The following is a 27,353-nucleotide window of genomic DNA, read 5'->3' as shown; positions in this document are numbered from 1 at the left end:
TGGTAAGTGGCTAATATCAAGCAACTGAGCAAGTGGGGGACACGCTTCACCAACAGTCTGTAAGAGGGTTATGAGAGTGGGATATTTTATCCCTTGCAGACCTTCCAACCTCCAACTGGGTGGATGATTATCAGTTCTGGGGCAGAAGAGTCCACCCACCAGACAAGTGCTGGGTTAAGATAAAAGGTGGGAAGGTCCTGAGTTGTTTGCCCATGAAAGGGAGGTGACAGCGCCACTGTGGTGGAGGACGGGGTGATGAATTGCTCTCCACTGGCAGGTCTTTCAACTAAGAAAGGAGAAAGATATCTGTGCTCAAGAAGCTAGTCAGAGTAGTATTCCATTGTATATATGTGCCACATCTTCTTTATCCATATATACACTACCAAACGTAAGGTAGATAGCTAGTGGGAAGCAGCCACATAGCACAGGGAGATCAGCTCGGTGCTTTGTGACCGCCTGGAGGGGTGGGATAGGGAGGGTGGGAGGGAGCCGCAAGAGGGAGGAGATATGGGAACATATGTATATGTATAACTGATTCACTTTGTTATAAAGCAGAAACTAACACACACACACAAAATTGAAAAAATTAAAAAATAAAAGCTAGTCTGTTCACCGGTAGAAATGGGTCTGTCTTAGGGAAGCCTTTGGGAATTATGTCTAAAAGAGGATGCAAACAGAGCAATGTCATTATAGGGAAAAATTACTCCCTGCTTATCTTTCAGCCTCAGAAATAGAGTGTCTATTCTCTACAAATTAGAGAATAAGGTAGTTAATCCAGTGGTCTTAAGAGAAGGCCCTTAGGTCCTTTGCTCATGAGAGCAGAGAATGCAAAACTCCACCAGCATGCTGGGAGAGAAGTGGAATGGTTGTCAAACTGATTCCCTAGGTACCTGCCAGCTTTGCAGTAGGGGAGATGAGGTTAGGTCTGTTTGAGAGACTTGGATTTCAAGGCACCAGGAGGGTCAAGGTTCAAGTTATTTGGACCCTGGAAAAGGAATCCCAGATGTGTTCTTATACCTACACCCTCGTGCCTCACCTCTTGGAAGAGGAATTTAGAGAGGTGAAACAGCTGATTATTTGAAATTGTCCATTCTCAGCCAAGCAAGGAAAGCTGTGGAAATGAATCAGGCCAGAAATGAAGTTGGCCATGGAGAAGGGGGCGAGGCTGAAGTGGCCCTGACACTTTGAGCAGGAAGGTAGTAAGGGGGCTTCTAGGGGGAGGGAGAGTTGGGGAACTCCAATTCTATGAGACAGCACTCAGAGCTGAAGAAGCCACCAGAGCCAGCAAAAGCCAGTTAAAGCCACCAACCAAAGAAAAGGCCACACCTATAGAAAAAAGTTGGGTTTATTGAAGTCACTGCAGTGAGGAAGAACTAATCATGGGATATCTCAGTAAGACAGAGTGCGGTTCGGGCTCATGCCGGTTGATTCTAAGAAAGGATGGCTCGTTAGTCATTTTTGCAACTGCAGCATAGCCTTAGTTATGTTTGGTTAGAGACACTGTCTTGTTGGCCTGACTGAGTCCTGTTGAAAACATTGTCTATCACCGTCTGACGGCTAGCAGAGTGGCTTTGCTCTTTCCCAGGTCCTAATTAGAGTTAGAGGTCCTGGTTGGGGAAAGTAATTTGGCTGACTAGAAAGCCATGGAAAAGCCTCAGTAGGGTTGTGGTTCTAGAAGAGCATTCAAGGAAAAATTCAGCTGAGCAGAGGAAAAGGGGGGATTTAGCTTACGTGGAAATAAGAGGTCACTCATCAGTTGTTGGAATATCTAAGGTGAACCTCACCTCGGATACCCAGAAGCTGTTTCCTGCACTTGCACGGGTGTTCTACTCTGTGAGAAGACTTAGGCAGATGGGGAAAAAACAGCAAAATTATACTGAGCATGTACTGTACTTCCCCTTCCTGTTGTGGTTGGCTTTGAGTTAGAACACCTTGAGGAATTTGACTTTGAGTAGCAAGCAGTTTCTGTCTCAGGCTAGCAAAGCTGGAGACAATACAGTATTTGGTATAAATTTCCCTTTGTTCTGAAAAAGCAACAGGGTTGAACAGATTTAGTTTTGCAACGTAAGGCAAAAACGTTCTCGAAAATGGAAAAGGTTGAGATGCTATGAATCTGAAAGTCTAAAACGTTCATGAGACCCTGTGTGTATGTGTGCACATGCATGTGTGTGTGTGTGTGTGTGTGTATACGTGTGATTCTGCTTGAGTTCTTTCTTCTTTTTTGAGAAGGCTTTTTTTTTTTTTTTTTTTTACATTTAGAGCACAGGAACAGGAGGAAGGACACACCCAACAGCTGTAGAAGCAGGAAACATCTACTCTAAAACTGAAGAACAAAAACATGAAAACTGAGAGTGTTTTTTGCGTATTTTGCTCCAACTAAACTTCTTTGAAAAAGTCCAGGCTTCATCTATGTATGATTGGGAATGGAGATGCGATGTGCAATGAATCCAGTGTGATTTATGCAGTTTTATTTCTACAAACTTACTGTTTGCTTTGGAGAATATTTCTTTTCTAGATTACATTCCAGAAGTATTAGGAGCTAAGTCCCATGGGACAGCAGTGGGGCAATTATAGGAGTGATGTTCACTTCAAGCTGGGGGAGGGTCTATGAAGAGGAACTGGCCTGGGCTTGGCAAAGGTCAACTTGAACTATTGATGAGAGTGTTTAGAACTAAAGAAAAAAAAAAAAGACTTGAGGAATGTGAAAAGTACAAGCCATCCTTCTTTTTCATAATTTATATGGTTATGTAAAAGTAAATGAGCTACTTGCTATAATACTTATGTATCTCTTGTGGGGATACTACATTCTAACTCTGTAACAGGCCAACTGCCCTGTAGGGGGAGGATGAGAAATATCCGGTTTTTAGGAAAGAGCTTAGATCTCTTTCAGGAAAGTGAAACCTAGATAGAAAATAGAAACTGTCCATGGGGGAAACCTGTGTTTTCTCTCTGGGCTTTGTTTGGGGACTACATTTTTTTTAATTAATTTATTTATTTATTTATTTATTTTTGGCTGTGTTGGGTCTTCACTGCTGTGCACGGGTTTTCTCTAGTTGCGGCACGCAGTCTTCTCATTGTGGTGGCTTCTCTTGTTGCGGAGCATGGACTAGGCACACAGGCTTCAGTAGTTGTGGCACATGGGCTTAGTTGCTCTGCGGCATGTGGGATCTTCCTGGACCAGGGCTCGAACCTGTGTCTCCTGCATTAGCAGGAAGATTCTTAACCACTGCACCACCAGGGAAGCCCCTATATATATATTTTTTAATTGGAGTAAAATTGCTTTACAACGTTGTGTTAGTTTCTGCTGTACAATTAAGTGAATCAGCTATATGTATGTAGACATGTTCCGGGAACTACCAATTGTTAGAGGAAGATTTCTCTGCCCATTTGATGGCAAGTGCTATATGCTGCAAATGATTCAGCTGCATTTTGTAAATCAGACTATACAGTCCTTTATATATTCATCACCCTTTTTGTCTTCTTTGGTCCAGTATTTCTCAAAATGTCATATTTGGACTACCTCTGTTAGAATCACCTGGAAGTTGTCAAAAATAAAAATTCCTAGTCCCGGGCTTCCCTGGTGGCGCAGTGGTTGAGAATCCGCCTGCCAATGCAGGGGACACAGGTTCGAGCCCTGGTCGGGGAGGATCCCACATGCCGCAGAGCAACTAAGCCCGTGCGCCACAACTACTGAAGTCCACGCGCCTAGAGCCTGTGCTCTGCAGCGGGAGAGGCCACGGTGGTGAGAAGCCCGCACACAGCAACAAAGACACAACACAGCCAAAAATAAATAAATAAATTTATTAAAAAAAAAATTCCTAGTCCCATACTTGATTGATTTAAAATATGTGGGTATGAGGACTTCCCTGTTGGTCCAGTGGCTTAGACTCCACCGTCCCAGTGCAGGGGGCCTGGGTTCCATCCCTGGTGGGGAACTAGATCCCACATGCCGCAACTAAGAGTTTGTATGCTGCAACTAAAGGTCCGGCATGCCGCAACTAAGACCCAGCACAGCCAAATAAATAAATAAATATTAAAAAGTAAAATAAGGGACTTCCCTGGTGGCGCTGTGGTTAAGAATCTGCCTGCCAATTCAGGGGACACGGGTTCGAGCCCTGGTCCGGGAAGATCCCACATGCCACAGAGCACCTAAGCCTATGCACCACAACTACTGAGCCTGTGCTCTAGAGCCTGTGAGCCACAACTACTGAGCCCACGTGCCGCAACTACTGAAGCCTGCATGCCTAGAACCCGTGCTCCTCAACAAAGACAAGCCACCCCAATGAGAAGCCCGCGCACTGCAATGAAGAGTAGCCCCTGCTCGCTGCAACTAGAGAAAGCCCGCATGCAGCAACGAAGACCCAACGCAGCCAAAAATAAATTAATTAAAAAATAAATTTATTTTAAAAAATAAATAAAATAAAATATCTGGGTATGGAAGCTACGAATCTGTCTTAAACACCCCTTACAGGTTTTTCTTATGCACACTACAGCCTGAATACCCTAGCAGAATCTCAGCTGTGCTGCCAGGAATTAAAGAGGGATCTATGTTCATGAAGGTGTTAGAGTCTTAAAGAGGAGCTAGTGGTGGCAGCAGCAGAAAGAGATTCCCCAGGGGAAGTTTGGAGCTTTGAAGTCTTCTATCCTATAGAGCCTGTGTATAAATTTGCCTTCTGTTGCCAAATGTGGAGCCTTTATTTTGTTATTGCAGGAGGTGACGAGTTCCTGTAAGCTTTGAGTCTTTCTTTCTAAAGAAGCCTAGAAATACCTTATTCATTATTTGCCACCAGATGAAGCCTGAGGCGTCCAAGTTGGGCTGCTGTCATATCCTTAAGAAGGTAACCCTCTTTGAGGCAGGCAACATCTTTCTGCAACAATTTGAGTAGGATCCCCCTTGGGTGTTCAGTTCCATTTTCCCCAAGTACTACAATCTTGGAAACTTCCAGGTATCTACAATGTTGGATACTTCCAAGTATCCAACATTTTATTTGGAGCCTAAGTCAAACGTTAGAAACTACTTGACCTCAGTGCTATGTGTCTTCACAGGCCCTATGATGCACCTGAGTGACCACACAGGGCTGACAGGAGGCCCAGTAACAGTGACTACTTCCCCCTATAACACTTCCTCCTTGCCTCAGACACCTGCCATGCCCAGCCCACTAACTCCATGCTTACATGCTATCAGTCCTATCCTTGCTGCATCCTTTCTTTTCTTCTGCATGCTTTACCCTGTTACTAATCTCCTATAGAAGCAAAACTGCCACTTGGTTCTGCTTCCAAAATGATTACGCTCATCATATACTACAGGTAGGAACATGATAAAACCATTTTGCACTCCTAGATAAAATGAAAATAGTAGGGTCATCCTGAACGGTTCTGGTCTCCAGAATAATAAACCCTGAAAATTTTCCTACAAACCTGGACTCTTGAGACAATGTTATCCCTGATCTTTGTTATGCTGGTGTCTGAAAGCACAGGTGACTTTTGTAAATATGGTGGTTGTGTGAGAGAGTTGGTGTGGTTTTTTTTTTCCCCACCATGAACAGATTAATAAAAACTTGGTACCCTTGATAGTTTTGCCTTTTTTTCCCCTTCAAATATTTGTGTTTTGAATTTGGTGAGCCAGTCTTTCTGGCTTTTTCAGAAAGAAGTCTGACACTCTTGCACTGAGGGCAAGTAAATTTGTCCTTCCCTTCTTCAAGGCAACAGTCTCTAGGGGCTTACCTGGTGGTGCAGTGGTTAAGAATCCGCCTGCCAATGCAGGGGACATGGATTTGAGCCCTGATCCGGGAAGATCCCACATGCCGCGGAGCAATTAAGCCCGTGCACCACAACTACTGAGCCTGCACTCTACAGCCCTCGAGCCACAACTACTGAGCCCACATGCCACAACTACGGAAGCCCGGGTGCCTAAAGCACGTGCTCTGCATCAAGAGAAGTCACTGCAGTGAGAAGCCTGTGCACCACAATGAAGAGTAGCCCCCACTCAAAAAAAAAAAAAACTGGGCTTCCCTGGTGGCGCAGTGGTTGAGAGTCCGCCTGCCGATGCAGGGGACACGGGTTCGTGCCCCGGTCCGGGAAGATCCCATATACCGCGGAGCGGCTGCGCCCGTGAGCCATGACCGCTGAGCCTGCGCGTCCGGAGCCTGTGCTCCGCAGCGGGAGGGGCCATAGCGGTGAGAGGCCCGCGCACCGCAAAACACAAACAAAAACAAAAACAAAAGAGTAGCCCCCACTCGCCACAACTAGAGAAAGCCCACGCACAGCAACGAAGACCTAACACAGCCAAAAATAAATAAATAAATAAATTTATTTTTTTAAAAAAAAGAGTCTCTGGAGTCTTCCTGGGGCAATTCCAGTCTTTTGTATTGTTCCCTCCAGAATCCCTTCCATTACATCAGTATCACTTACCTGTCTTCTCCTCCTCACCTACCCAGTGGCCTAAACCCAAAACCTGGAGTCATCCTTGACTCCTACCTCTCCTCACTCCCTTCTCTTATCTTCTGAAAGTTTTTCATATAGGTCTATAAACCAACCATGACTTCTTTTATTTACTTATTTATTCATTTATTTGTTTAGGTGTGAGAGTTTTTATTTTTTTAATCTGCTGCTTTTTTGAACACATCGTTATTGAGCTATAATTCCCATACCATAAAATTCACTCCTTTAATGGATACAAGCGATGATTTTATGTATATTCATGGAGTTGCACAACCACTGCCACCATCTAATTTTAGATATTTTTTTATCACCTCCCCCACAAAAGAAACCAGTACCCTTTAGCAGTTAACCATAATCTCTTGCCTGGGTTTTTATAACAGCCTCCAACAAGTTATTAGGTAAACGCTTGTAATCCATTCTCTATACTACAACTCGAGAGAACTTGAAGTGCAAATGTAAGCACGCCCCAACTGAGATTAAAAACCTTCAATAGCTCCTGGCTCCCATCGTCATCCTGACAGAGCACAGAATCTTCTGGTGAGTCCAGGCCTTTAAGGATCTGACTCCTTTCTTAATTCTGGAATAAACAGTATTTTAGTATCATCTGGGGACCATGATGGACCTCAGAAAATCAATGAACCCCGTGAATGTGTATGCAAAAGTTGGTATATTCTCGGACATGTCCAGTGTAATGATAAAGTGCATTTGACTTTGCAAGGTTTAGAATATCTGGAAGAGCAGATTAATTATATATAGTTTTCCTTATCATAGTTTTGTATTGTTTGTATTTTTATCTATGGAGTGAGAAACAGTCATATTTTCAGAGCTTGAGGTGTCTAAAGATCATTTTGGCCCAGGAGGTGTTGGGGAGGCAGAGGCAGCCCCCACCCCGGGACAGGAAAGTCTTACTTGGGGGAATAAGGTCTAAATTGAGTCCAGTGAGCTAAACTAAGGGTGTGGGGAGGTGGCTGGTAGCGAAAGGAAGAGTTGGGAAGGGCCGCGGAAATCTGTGGGAGGGCGGAGTAGAATGTCAGTGCCACAGCAAGGCTGGTCATTATTTCCTGGGCCACTGGCTCCTTGGGAGGACAGAGGTGGGAGGCAGGGAGGGCTTTTTCCTTGTTCATCTTTGAAACCCCAGCACCTGACACAAGATAGGCGTGTAATTGACAACAAATGCTGAATGGACTAATGAATAAATGAATGAACACTTCTAATAAGGCATCACAGTTTTCTATGTTTCTTGTCTGTTTTATTCATCTCTGCCTTGTTAATATTGTGCTCAATATTTGTGGAATTGCCCTGAGTTGCATAGCTTAGAGAGGGGGTAAGTTTGACACTTGGGAGCAAGTGTTCTCACTTCTAGCTCAGTTTTCATGCCCCTAACACCACATCACTTCTTTAGTGCTGTACCATTAAAACAAGATGTTTATTATAACGTGCTCCTCCTCTGAGTGCTTCTCAGAGGCTCACAAACCGCAATTTCTTTTCTAACAATCCAGTTTCGTTCCTTTTTAGTCACTCCTCTTATTAGTAAGCAACATTTTTTTTAAAGCAGCGAGTTTCAAATATTCAAAACCATCAGCCAGCCCTGTATTTTAGGTAACTATAGATATTCTAGCTAATTTTTTAAAAGAGCACAATAAGTGTGTGCTTTTGAGTCTGCTATAGTACTTAATGTCAGCTCTCATACTAGAGGGTCTCAGTGGTAACAGATGCCATCTGAAAAAGAGCTTGGCGTATTTGACAATATAGAACTTTACCTCCAAATTCTTACTGATCAGAACAAGATCTATTAAAATTGAAACTTTCAGAAAAGTTTGCCCAAATTTCAAACAAAACTAACAAACATTAGTATTTATTTTGAATTAGATTTACGGTTTTCACCCGACTATGATAAGTTTTCAAAACAATGACACATCTTCCTATTTCAGCACTTCAGGATTTCAAGGAAATTTAACACTTGTGAATATACATAGAGGTTACACAGAGGGCTCAATTAATGGAAAAATGATAGTTCACAATATTATATGAACCCAAAATGAACTTATCTGCAGTGTGTAAGTGTTCAGGCTTTGGCGTCAGATAAATTTGGATTTTAGTCCTGGCTCTGTCAATTACTAGCCATATGACCTTGGGCAAGTGATTTATCCTTTATGCCTCAGTTTCCTCAATTCTAATACAGGAATAATATTTATCTAGCAGAATTAATTGATATAAGTGCTTCAATCACTTAATGAATGACAGCTATTAATACGATAACATTCATAGTAGGAATATTAATCCCTAATATATCAACTGGGGTTTTTATTTACAAGGAAAAGAAACTATCTCTGGCTCTTTTAAAAGCAGAAACAGGAACTTCCCTGGTGGTCCAGTGGTTAAAACCCCATGCTTCCAATACAGGGGGCCTGGGTTCGATCCCTGGTTGAGGAACTAAAAATCCCACATGCTGCCTGCCATGGCCAAAATTTTTTTAAAAAATTAAAAAGGGTAACCTGGGACGAAGTGAGAGAGAGGCATGGACATATATACACTACCAAATGTAAAACAGATGGCTAGTGGGAAGCCACCGCATAGCTCAGGGAGATCAGCTCGGTGCCTTGTGACCGCCTAGAGGGGTGGGATAGGGAGGGTGGGAGGGAGACGCAAGATGGAGGAGATATGGGGATATATGTATATGTATAGCTGATTCACTTTGTTATAAAGCAGAAACTAACACACCATTGTAACGCAAATATACTCCTATAAAGATGTTAAAAAATAAAAAAAAAAATAAAAGCAGAAACAGTATTTTTGACTAGGCAACTGTGTAGCTTGTAGATTTGCTGGGAGGCTGGAAAACCCTACTAGAAAATTACTTGGCCAGAGCATAGTTAACTTCATGAACAGGTCCCTTGAGGACACCACTGCCCCTTGCACAGCGCACACCACTCCACACTGGGCTAAGGGTGTCTCTGTTGCCTTCACGAGCTGGACGCCCCATTAATGTCTGATTGGTCACATGGGTGTACCTCAGCAGCCTGGGAGACTGGACCAAGTTGTTTCTGGCACTGGTAGCCACACCTTCAGTTGGTGATGTGCTCTGTCTGACGCCTAGATTTATATGATGGGGAATTCTCCAAACATAAGAAGGGATAGAGAGGCTGGGTATCCAAAAATATGCAAGTATGCACCACACTTCCCAAGGAGCCACATGTTTTGGAGAATGGTTTGATGCCTCTCTCTTTCACATGCCACACATCCAAATCATTAGCAAATCTTTTAGCTTCCCTTCAAAATATATCCAGAATCTGACCATCTCACTTCAGCTCCACCATTACTAGCATAGATCAAGCCCTCTTATCTCTTGTCTGGATTATTGAATCAGCCTCCTGACTGGTCTGTTGGTTTCTACATTTGGCCCCTTACAGTCTGTTTTCAACATAGCAGTCAAAGAAGTTCTCTTTAAAAATATGTCAGAGGATTTCCTTGGTGGTCCAGTGGTTAAGACTCTGCGCTCCCAATGCAGGGGGCGTGGATTCAATCCCTGGTCAGGGAACTAGATCCACATGCCACAACTAAGACCTGGTGCAGCCAAATAAATAAACAAATACTTTTAAAAATTATGTCAGACACCCCCAAAAATAAAAAAAAAATATGTCAGACCCGGGCTTCCCTGGTGGCGCAGTGGTTGAGAGTCCTCCTGCCGATGCAGCGGACACAGGTTCGTGCCCCGGTCCGGGAAGATCCCACATGCCGCGGAGCGGCTGGGCCCGTGAGCCATGGCCGCTGAGCCTGCGCGTCCGGAGCCGGTGCTCCGCAGGGAGAGGCCACAACAGTGAGAGGCCCGCGTACCGCAATAAATAAATAAATAAATATGTCAGACCCTATCACACCTCTGCTTAAAGTCCCCCAGTACTTCCCATTTCCTTCAGCATGAATGCCAGAGTTATCATGGTGACCTATAAGGCCCTTCCCATTATTCCTTGTCTCCCCCATTTATCTGTCTCTTTGCATCCTCTATTACTGTCATAAATGCCACCCATGCTCAGAACTCAGGATCTTTGTACTTGTTTTTCCCTCTGCCAGGACCATTCGTCTCATAGACCTTTACAACTTGCTCCTTCACTTCCTTCCGCTTTCTGCTCAAATGTCACCTTATCAGAAAATGTTCTCTGACCACTATGTGAAACTGTGACCCTCCAGCCCCTGGGACTCCACATCCTTTGAAATTCTTCTCCACAGCACATTGATTGCCACCTGACATTCTGTATATTTAATTGTTAGATTATTTTCATCTCCCCCTGTAGAATATGAGCATGGGGAAGATGGGAAGTTTGATTTGTAACTTCACCATCTAGTTGGCACACAATAAGTATCTGATGAGTGAACAAATGATAATAGATCTTTAATAACTGTCACTTTACTTATCATGTGAATAAGGTATAGTCTGTACAACACGGTGTCTGCACAGAATGTAACACTGTTGCCAAAGTTATATTTTTTAGAACGGATCGTATTATGCCACTCACATGTAGAAAATGTTTCTGTTGCTTCTGACTGCTGATAGCTGTCCTTCTCAGTTTGGGGCATGAGGGGATGGAGAAGTCACAGGGTAAAGGAGCACATCATTCTAGTCCAGAGGGTCAATTTTGCTTTTAGAATTTGGGGGAGAACATTTCCAACTTTATTCGTCTTAAAAGTATTGCCACATGCATGTATATATACAAACAAAATCAGCAGAATCATGTTTTCTCCTTTAGTTCAGTTGGGTGAAAATCATGAAAACCCAAGAAGGAGAAATTTTTATATAAGCAGTGAGTGATTAGAAAATGTGATCCTTCTGTGCTGTTATGGAACCTGGTGTTAGTGCTGTAATTGAATCAGAATGCACAGGGTACTTAAGAACAAGATGAAAAAGGGTTTGTGGCATCTTGTAATGAGCACAGCTAAGTCCTTAATAGCAAGCAATACAGTCAGTTTAAAAAGCTTATAATGTACTCAGCTCCTTATTGAACCATGGGTTTTGCTGCCATGGAAATGCAGTTGACCACAATCTCAAGTGTCTCTAAAGTGAGAAAACACTGAGTAAGAAGAGGAGGAAGTCATCATTCTTGCAGTGACACTTAAGAACCAACTGCATGACATTCCTGAAGAAGAATAAGGTGGTGTGGTTTGCCCAATAGGATCGCAAAACATAACAAAGCTAGATAATTAAGACAGTGCAATATTAGCGGGGGGGGGGGGGGGGGGGGGAAATTAACCAATAGGACAGACTAGAAAATCCAAGAACAGAAGCATGCATTTATGGAAACTTGGTATGTGACAAAAGTTACACAGGTTATAGCAGGGAAAAGATGGACTACCTGTTCAATAAATGATGCTCGGACAATTATTCATTAAGAAAAGAAATTGGATCCCTTTTCAGTATCATGCATAGGAATCAACTCCATACTAAATAAAGACAAATTTTTTAATGGAAAAAATTTAAACTTGAAGAATAAAATTTGAGAAAACCTTGGTAGTAGAGGAATTCTTTTTTTTTTTTTTTCCATGTGGCATGCAGGATCTTAGTTCCCCAACCAGAAGGGATCGAGCCCGTGCCCCCTGCAGTGAAAGTGCAGAGTCCTAACCACTGGACTGACAGGGAATTCCCAGAAATTCTTAAAAACAGACAAATGATAATGGAAATGATTGATAAAGTTAATCACATTAAGATCAAGTACTACTGCTCATTGAAAGATCACAGAAAGAAAGAGTAAATACAAGCTACAAACTAGGGAAAGTTGTTAATAAGACATATAACCAACCGAAGTTTAGTAGCCATGATATATAAACAACTCCTACTAATCAATAGGAAAAAAATAAACCCATAGAAAAATAAGCACAGAGCATGAACAGGCATTTCACAGAAGAGCAAACACAATTAGGAAGTAAACATATGGTAGGATGCTCAATCACATTTATAAGGAGGGAACTGCAAATTACGACCACAATGAAATACTAATTTACATCCAGACTGACAATTTTTTTTTTTTCCCTCTCTGCGGGCCTCTCACTGTTGTGGCCTCTCCCGTTACAGAGCACAGGCTCCGGATGCGCAGGCTCAGCGGCCATGGCTTATGGGCCCAGCCGCTCTGCGGCATGTGGGATCTTCCCAGACCGGGTCACGAACCCGTGTCCCCTGCATCGGCAGGCGGACTCTCAACCACTGCGCCACCAGGGAAGCCCTGACAAATTTTTTAAAGTAAAAAAGCACTCCTAAGTGTTGACAAGAAAGTGGAGCAGCAGTAACTCTTCTATCCTACTGGGAAATAATTCGGCATTATCGGGTAAATTTGTAAATACACATACTCTATGACACTTGACATATATGCTGTGCAGTATATCCATTGCATAAGAACATCACAATACACACACAAATATTCATAGGAGCCAGATTTTAAAAAGGCCAAAACAAAAACAAAATTTTTTTAAAAAGAGGCAAAAACAAGCAAATAAGACACCCAAATCCTGGAAATAATTAAAATGTCCATTGGTATGAAAATGGAAAAACTGTGGTGTATTCATATCAAGAAATGCTATATAGCAGTAAAAAAAAGAATGAAACACAGCTACACGTATCAACATGACTGAATCTCACAAATACGTTGAGCAAAAAGGAGTTGCAGAAGAATGTATAAATGTATATGCAATATTTTTATTTATAATATGGAATATATATTATTTAGTCTTTGTCCACTGTTCCTGGCACATAGTCCCCAAAACCTTGGAATTTCTTAAGTGATAAGAACGATAATGGTGTTTTTTGTTATTTATAACAAGCCCCTTTCAACTACATCTGAGTTTATGTTAACGAGGGGATTTTTGGAAAGCCTCAAAAGATGGGGGCTCGTTGCCAAGGGAACCAGCTGGGATTAGAAGGTTGGAACTTTCAGTCCTCCACTGTACCTCCCAGGAGGGCAGAAGAGCTGGATGTTGAATCAGTCACCAAAGGCCAGAGATTTATTTAATCAATCTTGCCTACATAGTGAAGCCTCCAAAAAAAAAAACCCAAAAGGCAGGATTTGGAGAGCTTCTGTGTTGATGAACACATAGAGGTTCTGGGAGAGCGGAAGCCCAAAGAGAGCAGGGAAGCTCTACAGCCATTCCCCATACCTCGCACGATACATCTCTTCCATCTAACTCTTCCTGATTTGTACCTTTTCTAATAAACCTGTAAACTAGTAAGTAAATTGTGTTCTTGAGTTCTGTGAGCTTCTCTAAAGGATTAATTGAAACTGCAAAGAGGGTCATGGGACCCTCTGACTTATAGCCATTGGGTTAGAAGCACAGGTAACAACCTGGACTTGTGATTGGGCATCTGAAGTAGGGAAGGGGGCAGTCCTGTAGGACTGAACCCTTAAGCTGTGGGATCTGACACTTTCTCTAGGTAGATAGTGTCAGAATTGAATTAAACTGTAGGATGCCCACCTGGTGTCACAGATTGTTTGATGTGTGGAAAACCTACACATCTGGGGTCAGAAGTGAGATAGTGTTGTGGTAGAATATTGAGAGCAGGGACTTCCCTGGAGGTCCAGCGGTTAAGGCTCTGTGCTTCCAATGCAGGGGGAGCTGGTTCAATCCCTGTTCAGGGAACTAAGATCCCACTTGTGTGGCTCGGCCAAAAATAAATAAATAAAATAAAATAAAAAGAATATTGAGAGCAGAGGACACACACACAGCAGGAGCATATTGTTTTTCTTTTATGGTATATAAATTCAAAAACATTAAAAAACCAAAGAATCTATTATAAACAGAAGGAAAAAAATACCTACACATTTCAGAATAGAGATTACCTCAGTAGTAGAGAGATGACATTTTGGGAGAGGTACACTGGGGCCTTCAAAGTAGCAGGAATACTCTTTTTCTTAAGTTGGGTGGTGGCTACACGTGTGTTTGTCTTTTAACAGACATCTAGATTATATATACTCTTTTATATATATGAAGTAAATATAAAAATGTAAAAACTTCCCTGGTGGTGCAGTGGTTAAGAATCTGCCTGCCAATGCAAGGGACACAGGTTCGATCCCTGGTCTGGGAAGATCCCACGTGCTGCCAGATTGAACAAGAAAATGTAAAGTCCTTGTAGAAGTACTGGCAGTTGAAGAGCTCAATAAGTGCTAAGTATTATTTTTTGTATATAAAGAAAAAATTCAACTGCATGGATTTTTGAAGGAAAAATAATCAGTGTTTTATAACCAAAAAGTGAAAACACAAACAGTTAATTTTTAAAATTTAAGATGTTTTTTCAAAGTTAGTTCCTTAGATGACATGGAAATTAAAGTTAATGCATCAGGAGAAAGTTGGTAAAGGCCTATGTGGCTAGAGGTATATCTTGAGATATTAACATATTCTAACTTTTTTTTTTCTTCTTTTATTTTCCTTCAACCAACCACAACCAACTCCCTACATTAATTCAAGAAAATAGCAGGCTCTGTGCTTTCTTGCCCCAGGAGAACTTTGATACAGACTATTACTCTTGTAGCCCCCAAAGGACCAAGTTTCCCATAGTCCAGATTGTGCCATAGTCCTTTGTACCATCAGTCCAGGATGGCCCTGTGACCTGCCTTAACCAACAGAGTATGGCAGAAGGAATGCTGTTCCAATTCAAGTCCTAAAATTTAAGGTCTACAAGCTTCCACTTTTGTTTGTGCTCTAGGGGAAGCCAGCCCCCACGTAAGAAGTCTGACTACCCCTCTGTGAGAATCCCAACTTAGCCATGAGGAGAGGCATGGGACAGAGGCAACAGCCCAAGCAGAGATCCTGGCCAGCAACCAGCAGCAAATTGCCAACCCTGTGAGTAAGGTGTCTGGGAAGTGACTCCTCTAAAAACTGCCCAGGCTGATACCACGTAGACCAGGTTCCACCAAGCCCTGCCCAAACCGTGAGCAAATAAAGAGAATGACTGTTTTGAGCCACTGGGTTTTCAGGTAATTTGTTATACAGCAATGGATAACTGAAACAGGTTGCAGAGTAGAAAGGATACTTTCCCCAGGGAATTTTTTTTTTTCCTAAAAACTTAAATTCTTAGGAGAATTCAGAGGGTTTTGGAGAAGGGATAGAGAAAAGGACTTTGGAGATGAGAAAAGGACTTAGAGGCATCGATAAAGTACCTTGAAGAAGGATGAAGAGAGAAGAATTTTCTCCAGATTAAAAAAGATTCCTTTAGGCTGGTAGGAAGAGATGGTCCTCCCTACTCCCCTAAATAGCTATACAGTACATTTAGGGAGTTAGGATCAAAAGAAGGCTTGCAAGTGATTCCCCCATCCCAAGTGGCACAAAATCAACAGGAAGCCACCGGATCTAAAGAGGGTATATAGACAAGGGTGAGCCTCTTCCGCTACCACCCAGAGCTTGGAACTTGTTAAAACTGGAAACAGGGACTTCCTGGCAGTCTAGTGGTTAAGACTCTGTGCTTCCACTGCAGGGGCACGGGTTTGACCCCTGGATGGGGAACTAAGACCCCGCATGCCCTGTGAAGCGGCCAAACAAACAAAAAAACTGGAAACAGAAGGAGCCCCTAAATGTTCTCTACCAGTCTGGTAGATTGGAGCTCAGAGTCATAAACTGTATTACAGAAAGTGTTTTAGCTTGCAAAGTCTGAACTCATGTCACTAAAATTGTCCTTACATTTTCAGAAAGAAATATACTTAAAAAATAAATTTGAGAAAATAGGAGTATTTAAAAACTCACTTTCCGCGCCCTTTATTCTTATTTTGGGGGAATTTAGTCTCATCAGCAAATCTTAACAAGATTTCTTTCCCCCCCTCTGCTTTCTGCCAACTATGTTATATCTGTAATACTTTTTCAAACTGGTTTCATCACAGTACACATATAGCAATGCTATCCTCCAGATCAGCAGGGATTTCTGTAAGCTTCCCTTTGTTATGGGAGGGAACCACTCAGGGGCTTGACCACGTGACTAGTTTGGGTCAATGAGATCAGTAAACGTGATGCAAGTGGAACTTTGATAGGCACTTGCATATTGGAGCTTTTTCTATTGAAGTTCTGTGACAGCTAAATAGGAAACCAAGCAATCCTATTAGAGATGACTAATAGAGGAACGTGAGCTTCACTTCTCAACAGCCTCAGCTAACTGCCAGCCATGTGAGTGAGACCATCACAGACCATGCAGCCCCAGTCAAGCGGCCAGGTGACTGCTGCTTGTGACCTTAAGTGAGCACAGCAGAACTGCCCAAGTTCTTGCTCAGTCCAAGTTACAGAAACCTGAGCAAATAAATGGTTCCTATTTGAGCTATTGTACTAAGTTTTTTTTTTTAATGTGAAACTATTTATTGACCACTGTCCACCAATATTTACAGTATAATAAGCAATATACAGTTGGATAACATTCTGATTAATACAAAATTAGTTTTTCCTGATTTCTGCTGAACCAGTAACACATATACTGAAAAGAACGAGCCTACATGTAAGGAATGGTTGGGTAAAGAAAAAACATGCAGATGACTAGTTGAGATTGCAAAAGTTTGTCACTCGTTTATCCTACTGGGTCCAACATCTCTAATCATCTGATTAGTTTCATGAGCAAACAGTCCATGACTCATGATCTTTTAGTTAATGTAACATAAGGATTTCAAATTTTCATAAAGGAATGGTTCTCTAGAAGGAACTTTAAATGCCCATTAAAGCCTTGTTTGGCTAATTAAACACACCAGTATTTGTTTAGTTTCCTAAGCAGTGGGGAGGTTGTTGGTAGTGATAAAATTTTTCCTTTCAGGGAGTTTTACAAATAAACTGTTGCATTTATATGACTATAGATATAGATAGGAATTCTGATAAGACTGCTTTAAATTGTCCAATTTAAATTGCTTACATTATATTTAAATTATCCAATTTAAATTGTTTATATTTAAATTGACCAACTAATTACAGAATCATCTATTTGAGTTGTTTTGGTTTCATCACCTTTGGTGGACCCTCATTTCAACAAACATATTCTTTTAGGAAAGGCTTGTTTCCTTTCCATAAGTACGCATTAATTTTTCTCACACACACACACACACACACACACACACACACACACACTGTATTTTATTTTTACAAGAGGTAAATAAACTGACACCAAGCATTGTAAATGGATGACCACAACAAAAGCAACAATGATTGCAATTACCAAACACGAAACACACTCATACTATGTCATAATATTGACATTCAGTCCAGTAATCCTCCACTGCAAAAGCTCCTTTACATTGCAGTGAAAATTGATTTGTGTATTTTTTGCCTCTGAGTCCTTGTGGGATTTTTTTTTTATTCAAACAGAAAGTCACAGAAATTAGAATCATTCTCATCAGTTCACTCAGTCCCATGTAATTAATTTTTTTTCATCTTGATCTTTTGTTAGCATTTTATGAATTCATCAGTTTTCCATTAGAGTTCTGAAAATGCTTATTCATTCAGTTCAGCCGTATAGTCAGTTACCAGAAACCTGTACTTGTCAGTCTTTTCCATGAATTCCTTGAAGATGAAACCCTTTTATAGGAATATATTTGCAAAAGCATCAGAGTACACCCAGAACTGTCTGCAAATGACAAAAGACCTAAAAATGACCACGGTTAAAGATTTGATGAAAGTTCATAATAATGCAATTGACAAGGAAATTTAGTTATTTCTGAGATATACATTTTAAAGTAATAACTAGAATTATGACTTATAACATTATACCAGAACATATAAGATTTTTAGAAATTTCATGTAATGTCTGAAACATTTATATTAACATATTTCCATACAAATAACCCAAAGAAAGTTTAGTATTAGTTGTTTTTTTGTTTGTTTGTTTGTTTGTTTATACTGCAGGTTCTTATTAGTCATCAATTTTTTACACATCAGTGTATACATGTCAATCCCAATCACCCAATTCAGCACACCACCATCCCCACCCCACCGCGGTTTTCCCCCCTTGGCGTCCATACATTTGTTCTCTACATCTGTAGAGACACATCTGTGTCTCTACACCTGAGACACATCTGTGTCTCAACTTCTGCCCTGCAAACTGGTTCATCTGTACCATTTTTCTAGGTTCCACATACATGCGTTAATATACAATATTTGTTTTTCTCTTTCTGACTTACTTCACTCTGTATGACAGCCTCTAGATCCATCCACGTCTCTACAAAGGACCCAATTTCGTTCCTTTTTATGGCTGAGTAATATTCCATTGTATATATGTACCACATCTTCTTTATTCATTCGTCTGTCAATGGGCATTTAGGTTGCTTCCATGACCTGGCTATTGTAAATAGGGCTACAGTGAACATTGGGGTGCATGTGTCTTTTTGAATTATGGTTTTCTCTGTGTATATGCCCAGTAGTGGGATTGCTGGATCATATGGTACTTCTATTTTTAGTTTTTTAAGGAAACTCCATACCGTTCTTCATAGTGACTGTATCAATTTACATTCCCACCAACAGCACAAGAGGGTTCCCTTTTCTCTGCACCCTCTCCAGCATTTGTTGTTTGTAGATTTTCTGATGATGCCCATTCTAACTGGTGTGAGGTGATACCTCATTGTAGTTTTGATTTGCATTTCTCTAATAATTAGTGATGTTGAGCAGCTTTTCATGTGCTTCTTGGCCATCTGTATGTCTTCTTTGGAGAAATGTTTATTTAGATCTTCTGCCCATTTTGTGATTGGGTTGTTTGTTTCTTTAATATTGAGCTGCATGAGCTGTCTATATATTTTGGAGATTAATCCTTTGTCCGTTGATTCGTTTGCAAATATTTTCTCCCATTCTGAGGGTTGTCTTTTCATCTTGTTTATGGTTTCCTTTGCTGTGCAAAAGCTTTTAAGTTTCATTAGGTCCCACTTGTTTATTTTTGTTTTTATTTCCATTACTCTAGGAGGTGGATCAAAAGAGATCTTGCTGTGATTTATGTCAAAGAATGTTCTTCCTATGTTTTCCTCTAAGAGTTTTATAGTGTCTGGTCTTACATTTAGGTCTCGAATCCATTTTGAGTTTATTTTTGTGTATGGTGTTAGGGACATCTGTTTGATTTGAAAGGTTATGGCTTCAGGAAAATTTCAGTTTAGCTTGAGGTGATCTATTTTCTAGGTTGCTCAGAATGATGGCATCCCAGAAACAACACGCACTTACTCACGGTTGTGAAAAAATGCCTTTTTTGTTTTGGTGAATGTAAAAAAAAAAAAAAACCCAAAACCCAACAACAAGCATTTAAGTATGTATTTATGTATACAGATAAAAACAAATAAACCCAGAATGGTCCTTGGGCATTATAGGTTAAAAATAATAAATGGAAATTCTGATTGAGTAATGACTATGGAAATTTTTTCTAACATTTTAGAAAAGCTGTTCTCTAATGCAGAGAAAATAATAAACCATGGTATCAAACGTTCTGTTCTGATAAATGAAGCAACTACAGAAAGTTTTATTTATTCAAAGTAAACAGTGCTTTTGACAGAAAAAAATAAAAACTAGAACAACTCAACAATTCCCTTAATACTACTCAAAATGAACACATCAAACTTGATTTTCATTAGAATGTAGTTATTTTTCATACTAATAAGTCATAAACCAAGACCAGATTTTTGTATGTATGTAAACAATTATTGATCATCTTCTGGACAAGAATGCCAAGTTTGTCTCCCTTTGTAAAAAGCAATTAAAATTTGACAACACTTCATGTTTGCCTCTTCTACAGCATCGAGTCTGCTTCATCTGCATCTTTCCATTTCATGAGAAATATTAATTATCCACTGCTGTATGTAACACAGTTATTTGCTCAGGATCAAGACCACTGGCAAAGCATCTTGGCAAAGCAGAATCTCTTTTCTTCTTTGATTTCCTGTCATCAGATTCACTGTCAGATAAAGATTTTACTTTTGTGCCATCTTTTTCTTTACCAGCTTTTTCAGAAATAAGAAATACTTTAACTTTGAATGATCTGAATTTTCTTCCAGTTTTCAAGTATTGTTAGCACCTGTAAATCTCTTCTGCTGAAGGATATACACCACCTTCCCATTCACTACACATCAGTCCAATATTTCTTCCATCACAAAACCTTCAGGCTCTACCTCTTTGACTCATTTTACTCTTTTCTATTCTGTTTCTTTCCCATTTTTTGCAGCACAGTTTTATTGGAGGAGTTTTTAAATTGTGGAGTTGAAGAGCTGTTATTCACTCTCTCCCAGGAGGAGGGCAGTGAGGAGTTGTACAAGAGGCCACTAAGTTTGGGGGTATGTTGTTTTGCAGCAAGAGATAACTGATACGTGGATACTTAAATATTTATACTCTATACGATAAGATGGCTAATAAAAAGAAAAATTACTAGTCAATTAAAGAGAACTAATTGTGGCACTGGGTCATTTCAAACTCTTATTTATTTGTGATGAAAATTAAAGAACAAACATCATCAATAAAAAAACCAAGGACCTACCGTACAGCACGGAGAACTATATTCAATATCTTGAAATAACCTATAATGAAAAACAATCTGAAAAAGAATATATATATCAATATGTATAACTGAATCACTTTGCTGTACACCTGAAACTAACACAACATTATAAATTAACTATACTTTAATTAAAAAAAACAAACATCATCTTTCTTTGCTGAAAAAGTTATCTGGGGAGTTTCTCTCTGAGAACAAAAGTTGACTGGCAAATGTCTCAGACTGCCAAACTGCCACAGAAGACAGTGATTCAGAGTTGACCTCTCAAGAAGATACATATCTGTGTTTCCACCAATAGTTGCCTGTAATATTGTAGTACACTCCTCTGGCAGCATTTTGTATCTCTCCTCAGTGAGATTATCTTTAAATCTCTTCTAAAGACATACAAAGAGTTTCTGTTTGTACCCATGCATTTGCATAATTTAGTATTATAGAGAAATGAGAAATTGTCCTGATGATGAACTTCTAGCTCTAGTCCCAATTTGATGAAATAGGCAATTCATTTCACTCATTAAGATATGAAAAACTTTTTTTTGTCATTTAAATCAAACACCATTATATATGGACTATAACAAAAAGTTCCCTTGAATTTGAAAGGTAAAATGCGAGAGGTCAAAGAAATCCCACAGGAGTCGGGGTTACTTTGGTCTCAGCTTTCCCTCATATCTCCCTTCAGGAACATGAATGGCGTTTGGCCACATCTGGCCTCTTCCCAGTTTTATCTTCCACCATCTACTGTTCCATTCTCCCCACTTCCAGCCCTTATTATTTATGCACCTCCCAAACACATGCCTTCACACTTTTGTTCCAACTGGGTGTTCCACCTTTAATACCTTATATGTCTAGCCAAACACACACACACACACACACACACACACACACACACACACACACACACACGCTACAATTCTGGAGCATCTTTATTTGGACAAGCAAATCTAGGTTTCTAACATACACCAATGATTAGTCTATCCATGTAATTAACCATGAAGGTTTTGGCAAACCTAGTAAAACGGAAAATATACTTTATCACCCAAACTTTTGAAGAATCAAAAAAATCCCCCAGTCTTAATGAATTTACGTGTCACTCTCAAGCACAAAATATTCACTAAATATTTTAAGACCTGGAGAGTAAATGACTAAACCTAGTCGTCTAACAATGACAATATTATTTGTTGTTGAGTTAGGGCACTACAGGCCAGGATAAGGATATTTAATGAAGCGCAATAAAGGCTGTTACTGAAAGCGTAGTGCACGTTAAGTCCTTTGTGAACATCGTTTAACTTATTCCTAACAACTCTGTGGCATAGGCATGCTCGTGCACGATTCTCAGCCGCGTGTTGGCGGTGGCGGAGGGGAGCCATGTGCATCACATGAAAAGCTGCTCAACATCACTAATTATTAGAGAAATGCAAATCAAAACTATAATGAGGTATCACCTCACACTGGTCAGAATGGGCATCATCAGAAAATCTACAAACAACAAATGCTGGAGAGGGTGTGGAGGAAAGGGAGCCCTCTTGCACTGTTGGTGGGAATGTAAATTGATAACAGCCACTATGGAGAAAGTATGGAGGTTCCTTAAAAAACTAAAAATAGAACTACCATGCACCCAGCAATCTATTGGGCATACACCCGGAGAAAACCATAATTCAAAAAGACACATGCACCCCAATGTTCATTGCAGCACTATTTACAATAACCAGGTCATGGAAGCAACCTAAGTGTCCATCGAAAGATGAATGGATAAAGATGTGGCATATATAATGGAATAATAATCAGCCATAAAAAGGAGCAAAATTGGGTCATTTGAAGAGACGTGGATGGACCTAGAGACTGTCATACAGAGTGAGGTAAGTCAGAAAAAGAAAAACAAATATCGTATATTAACGCATATATGTGGAATCTAGAAAAATGGTACAGATGAGCCGGTTTGCAAGGCAGAAATAGAGACAGATGTAGAGAACAAACATATGTACACCAAGGGGGGAAATGCGAGGGGTGGCGGGGGGGTGGTGGGATGAATTGGGAGATTGGGATTGACATGTATACACTAATATGTATGAAATAGATTAATAGAACCTCCTGTATTTAAAAAAAAAAGCCCTTTGCGAACATTATTTAACTTATTCCTAACAACTCTGTGGCATAGGGTTGCTTGTGCACGACTCCCAGACGCGTGGTGGCGGCGGCGTTGGGTAGGCGTGTACATCGGGCAGATATGGTCGCCGGGACCCTTGGAGGCCGCGGTGACGTCACAGAACCTCGGTGGGGAGGTTCTCCGGGCCCCGCTTTGTCTCGGAGGTCCATGCCGCGGCCCACACATAACCACTAGGAAATGGGACTGAAAAAGCGGCTCAGGGTGTCTCGGCGTCGTTTTTTTCCGCGTGGGGACCCACGTGCTCGTGGCGGGGTCAGGTCCACACCGCGAGGCCCGCGGGCCTGGCGCTTCCCACCGCCGCGTTCACGCGACCTGGTCCTGAAGTCGCAGCCGTTGCCGCGGCGCCAGGAGCTCGAAGCCGGATAGGCTCGATCGGGGTTATGGAGAGGCGGGAAGGTACCAGGACCCTCTGGGCCGGGAGAAAACAGTCCCTCGGAAGACTCCCCCCGCCGCTCGCGGGATACGCTCTCCCGCCTCGGATACCGGATCGCTCCCTCAGAGTGCCGCCGCCCGCTAGGGACCGCGCTTCCCTCCAACTTCGCGAGGGCGAAAGGGGCGGGCCCCGGGCAGCGGGCTCCGAAGGCCCGCCCCGGCCCGCGCGGATTGCCGGATTCGCCCCGCCTCCTGCGCGCCGCCGACGGCCCCTCTTTCTCCTGCGCCACAGCTACAGGCGGCGGGCCTGGTTGCGGGTAGCGTTGCGACCTCGCCTGGGCGGCAGCGGGCGCGGGACCAGGCCTTCCGAGGAGCGCGCCGCGCGCCCCCTCCTCTGCGGGAGCGGCGGGCCGCGGAAGTGACGTGGTGTACGGGTAGGAGCTCGTTCGAATCGGTTCCCGGGTGATCCTCGCGCCTGCGGCTGCTCGGCCGCCGCCGCCGCCAAGGGAGGAGCTGAGTGCGCCGGGGTAGAGGCCTTGTGCCGCCCCGGGGGCTGGAGCTGAAGGCGCCGCGCGGAGCCCGTACCTCGGCCTTTAGCGCGACGGCCGCAGGGGCCGGCGCTGCTGTTTTCTCTCCTCTTCCCCAATATGGCAGCGGCGGACGACGGCGGGCCCTCGGTGGGGACCGGAGAGGGCGACGGAGGCGACGGCTCCAGGACGGTGTACTTATTTGACCGGCGCGAGAAGGAGTCGGAGCTCGGGGACCGGGCGCTGCAGGTCACGGAGCGCTCGGACTTTGCGGCGTTCCGCGCTTCAGTGTGTCAGGTACGCTAAGGAGGGATGCGCGGGTAGAGTTGAGGTTGGGAGAGTGACGAGAAGCCCAAGTTGCTCACTGGGGGCAATAAACCTGTCACTCGGCCCCGGTCCTGCGGCTTTGGCTTCTCCCTCCCGGGTGCCCGCCATGCCTGAGAGGGGCGGCGAAGCCAGGGGCCGGTCCGGGCGCGGGCCTTGGAGTGCGGAGCCGGCGGTTGGTGGGCCTCCCTCTGCCCCGGCCCTGTTCTGGGGGTCGCGCCTCCCAGACTTTGGTACCGCGGGTTGCATGGGCCCGGGGCGACCTTAGCCTCTGAGGCCGTGCAGCTCTTCTTCCAGTCAGGAAAGCCACTTGTTTCTCTTTCGGGTGGAAGTTTTGTTTTTTTTTTTTTTTTTTTTTTAAGAAGAGAGCGGAGTTCTCCCCGATGGCTCTGTTAGGAGTGTTGTGATAGAAGTTGTTAAATTCCTGGAGTCGATTTTTCTCAGGTTCGTTCAGTGATGCAGTAATTTCCTGGGTCGTTCTGTCAAGAAGGCTTGCAGGCCCGCCCTGGCGGGGTCCTTCCGTAGTGGAAGCACTTGATCTAGAGAGCTTAGCAGGTGGAGCTGCCCTTTTGGTTTCCTGCATCCCCCAGCCCCCTGGGAGTTCCTGAACCACTCAAATGGTGTCCGAGGGTATCTGCGGAACACCAAAGGACCTATATACTCCCTGTACTAGTTTGCTTTAAAAGTTAATGATTATGTAGGCAAAGTCCTACTTTAAACTGGGAAGTCTTTTCTAGATCTGAGGTGTTGCTGGTGCTCGAGCTTCAAAGAAGGGGTATATTCGTCAGCTGCATTAACCACTTGGGGCTCTTTTTAAGCGATAGAGAACACTTAGCTTCCAAGGAAAAAGGACTTGGTGTGAAGCAGTGTTTTAACTTGAGCAGGCTGATGTTTTTAGTGCTATTAACTCTGTATACTAGTTGCTGAAATAATTGAAATCAAGACTCAGGGGAAAAAACGACTTGAGAGGAAGGACTTTGATTTGTTCTGTATTCCCAGCATCTGGAATTGTGCCTGGCACATAGTAAATGGCCAAATTAGAATGGAGACAAAACTTTATAAACTCAGAAGTTCATTCTGTGTATGGTTATAGCAGATTCCCATGTCTTTGAAAAGTGAATGAATGAATGCTCTTTTTTTTGGATGAATGTTTTATATGCATCAGGGAAAGGAAACTCTTCATGTTTATTATTTTTGTAGTTGATTATATAAAATATTTATATTGATTATATGTAAATGATTTAAAGTCATGACATGTAAAAATGATTCTAAACTATCAGCACATTAAAGAAAATAAGGAACCAGAGGGAAAAAAGTAAACCTTTTACTCACTGTGAAATTTATAACCACTGTTAGCACTTGGAGTTATTTCTTTGTATCCTTACCCTCACCCCCCATTTTTAAATAACCGTAATACATGTCTATATTCCATTTTTTTCACTTAATATTGTCAGTATTTTTCTGTTTTAATGCAAGTCTTCATAATCGAAGTGGTCTGTTTTGTACCACTGTTTACATAACCAGATCTCTCTTTTTTGTTGACGTTTACATTACTTCCAATTTTAAGCAATGCCATGATAAACATGTTTGAATGCATAGTCTTTTTTTTGGAGATTTATTTTATTTTGTTTTTTAAACTTTTTTTTCCTCCTTTTTTAAAAACATTGAAGTATAGTTGATTTACAATGTCATGTTAGTTTCAGGTGTACAGCACAGTGATTCAGTTACATATATATATATTCTTTTTAAAATTCTTTCCCCTTACATGCATAGTCTTTTATGTCTTTATTTTTCTTTGGTTTAGAATCTTAGAAGTGAGATTCCTGGATCAAAGGTCAGGAATATTTTTAAAGCTCTTGATACGTATTTTTAAATTGTTTTTCAGAAAGGTTGTACTAATCTACCCTCCCTCTAGAAATAATTCTCCCATATGAGAAGTGTCAGTAAGTCTGTTACATATATAGGGGAAGAGTATAATAACCTCTTATTACGGAAGTGGAAACTCACTTTTGGAGATGGTGACTCACTTAAGTCAAACAGATAGTACAAAAATTAGAATTCAAACCCAGAAGCCAAGTTCTTTTTGTTATTCCACTCAGCCTCAAATGATGTTCTTTGTTATAGGGAACAGATATATTCATTCCATTCCTTCAGTATTTTAACAAGGAAAATATTTTCTTTGACTAATTCTTTTCCTCTCCTTCCCACTTTTTCCTGCTGGAACAGAGAAGGTTAAATTTGATTAGAAGTGGGAGGGAAGAACTAGTAAAAAAAGGAAGGCTAACTTTTTTTTTTTTGAGAATTTAAAACATCATTAGATTATGCCACCTAATCCCATAACTTTGTCCCCATTACAGACATGAAGAACTGAAATAAGTTACTGATTGAAGTCTGAGTTTATACAGTTCATGAGCAATGAAACTGGGATTGGAATCTAGGTCTGTTTGATTCTAAAGCTTGTATTTTTTTAAAACAATCTCCACAATGTCCACACTATTTACTAAAGGCTTCATTTTCCGTTTTAGGGGAAGAGGCAGATAGTGCACTAAATTAAAGTTTTTCATTAAAACTGAAAACAAACTAATAAGTGTTTTGTAGTGCTAAAAAGTATTATGGGTCCTAAAATGTTATTTGGGGAAAGCGCACTTTGTAGAAAAGAGGAGCAATCAAGAGGAAGGAAGAGGAAAAGGTGGATTTGGCAGAAGCCCTTACACTTGTGATAAGCAGTTATTGACTCACTTGAGCCCTTGTGACCTTGCAGAATCAAAGATTAGAAAATAACTTTTTTGGCTAGTTCTTAATATGCCCAGGCATTAAGACCCATATGTGCAAACCCTCCTCTCCACCCCTAATTTTGAGGAAATGCCTACTCCTTCTCTTGTGTGGTTCCACTATTCCTTGTCACCCTTCTATAGCACTTGTTATACCATCATACTTAAAAAATAGTCTCTGCTTCTTGAAGGTAGGAGCCTTACCTAATAGTTGGTTTATAGCGTTTAGTTAAATGAATCAATCTGTTCCTTCAAACACAATTTGTACATAAGCTATATTACGTTAAAAATTCCAAAAG

At 41.7% G+C, this 27,353-nt stretch overlaps 1 protein-coding gene and 1 pseudogene across 4 annotated transcripts in view; one reads left to right on the top strand and one right to left on the bottom strand.

The window, feature by feature from the left end:
* Window positions 1-18,031: 18,031 nt before the first annotated feature.
* Window positions 18,032-20,722, bottom strand: LOC101322122 (chromobox protein homolog 3 pseudogene; annotated as a pseudogene).
* A 3,104-nt stretch (window positions 20,723-23,826) lies between these two features.
* The window catches only part of SMCHD1 (structural maintenance of chromosomes flexible hinge domain containing 1), a 129,199-nt gene continuing 125,672 nt past the window's right edge, over window positions 23,827-27,353 (top strand). For 2 of the 4 annotated variants that reach the window (XR_012325340.1, XM_019920711.3), the window contains exon 1: window positions 23,863-24,256. Coding sequence is in view for 3 of the 4 variants with exons in the window: in XM_019920711.3 (XP_019776270.1) it covers window positions 24,080-24,256 (177 nt within the window). In the remaining variant the exon portion in view is untranslated. Of the gene's footprint in view, window positions 24,257-27,353 lie in introns of all 4 variants that reach the window. The other 2 variants (XM_073790564.1, XM_073790563.1) reach the window with 2 other exon arrangements.

The sequence above is a fragment of the Tursiops truncatus genome, chromosome 13 (genome assembly GCF_011762595.2).
Source record: "Tursiops truncatus isolate mTurTru1 chromosome 13, mTurTru1.mat.Y, whole genome shotgun sequence".
In the NCBI taxonomy this organism is placed as follows: Eukaryota; Metazoa; Chordata; class Mammalia; order Artiodactyla; family Delphinidae; genus Tursiops; species Tursiops truncatus.
The sequence above is the reverse complement of the archived record's forward strand: the minus strand, read 5'-3'. Positions and strand labels throughout refer to the sequence as shown.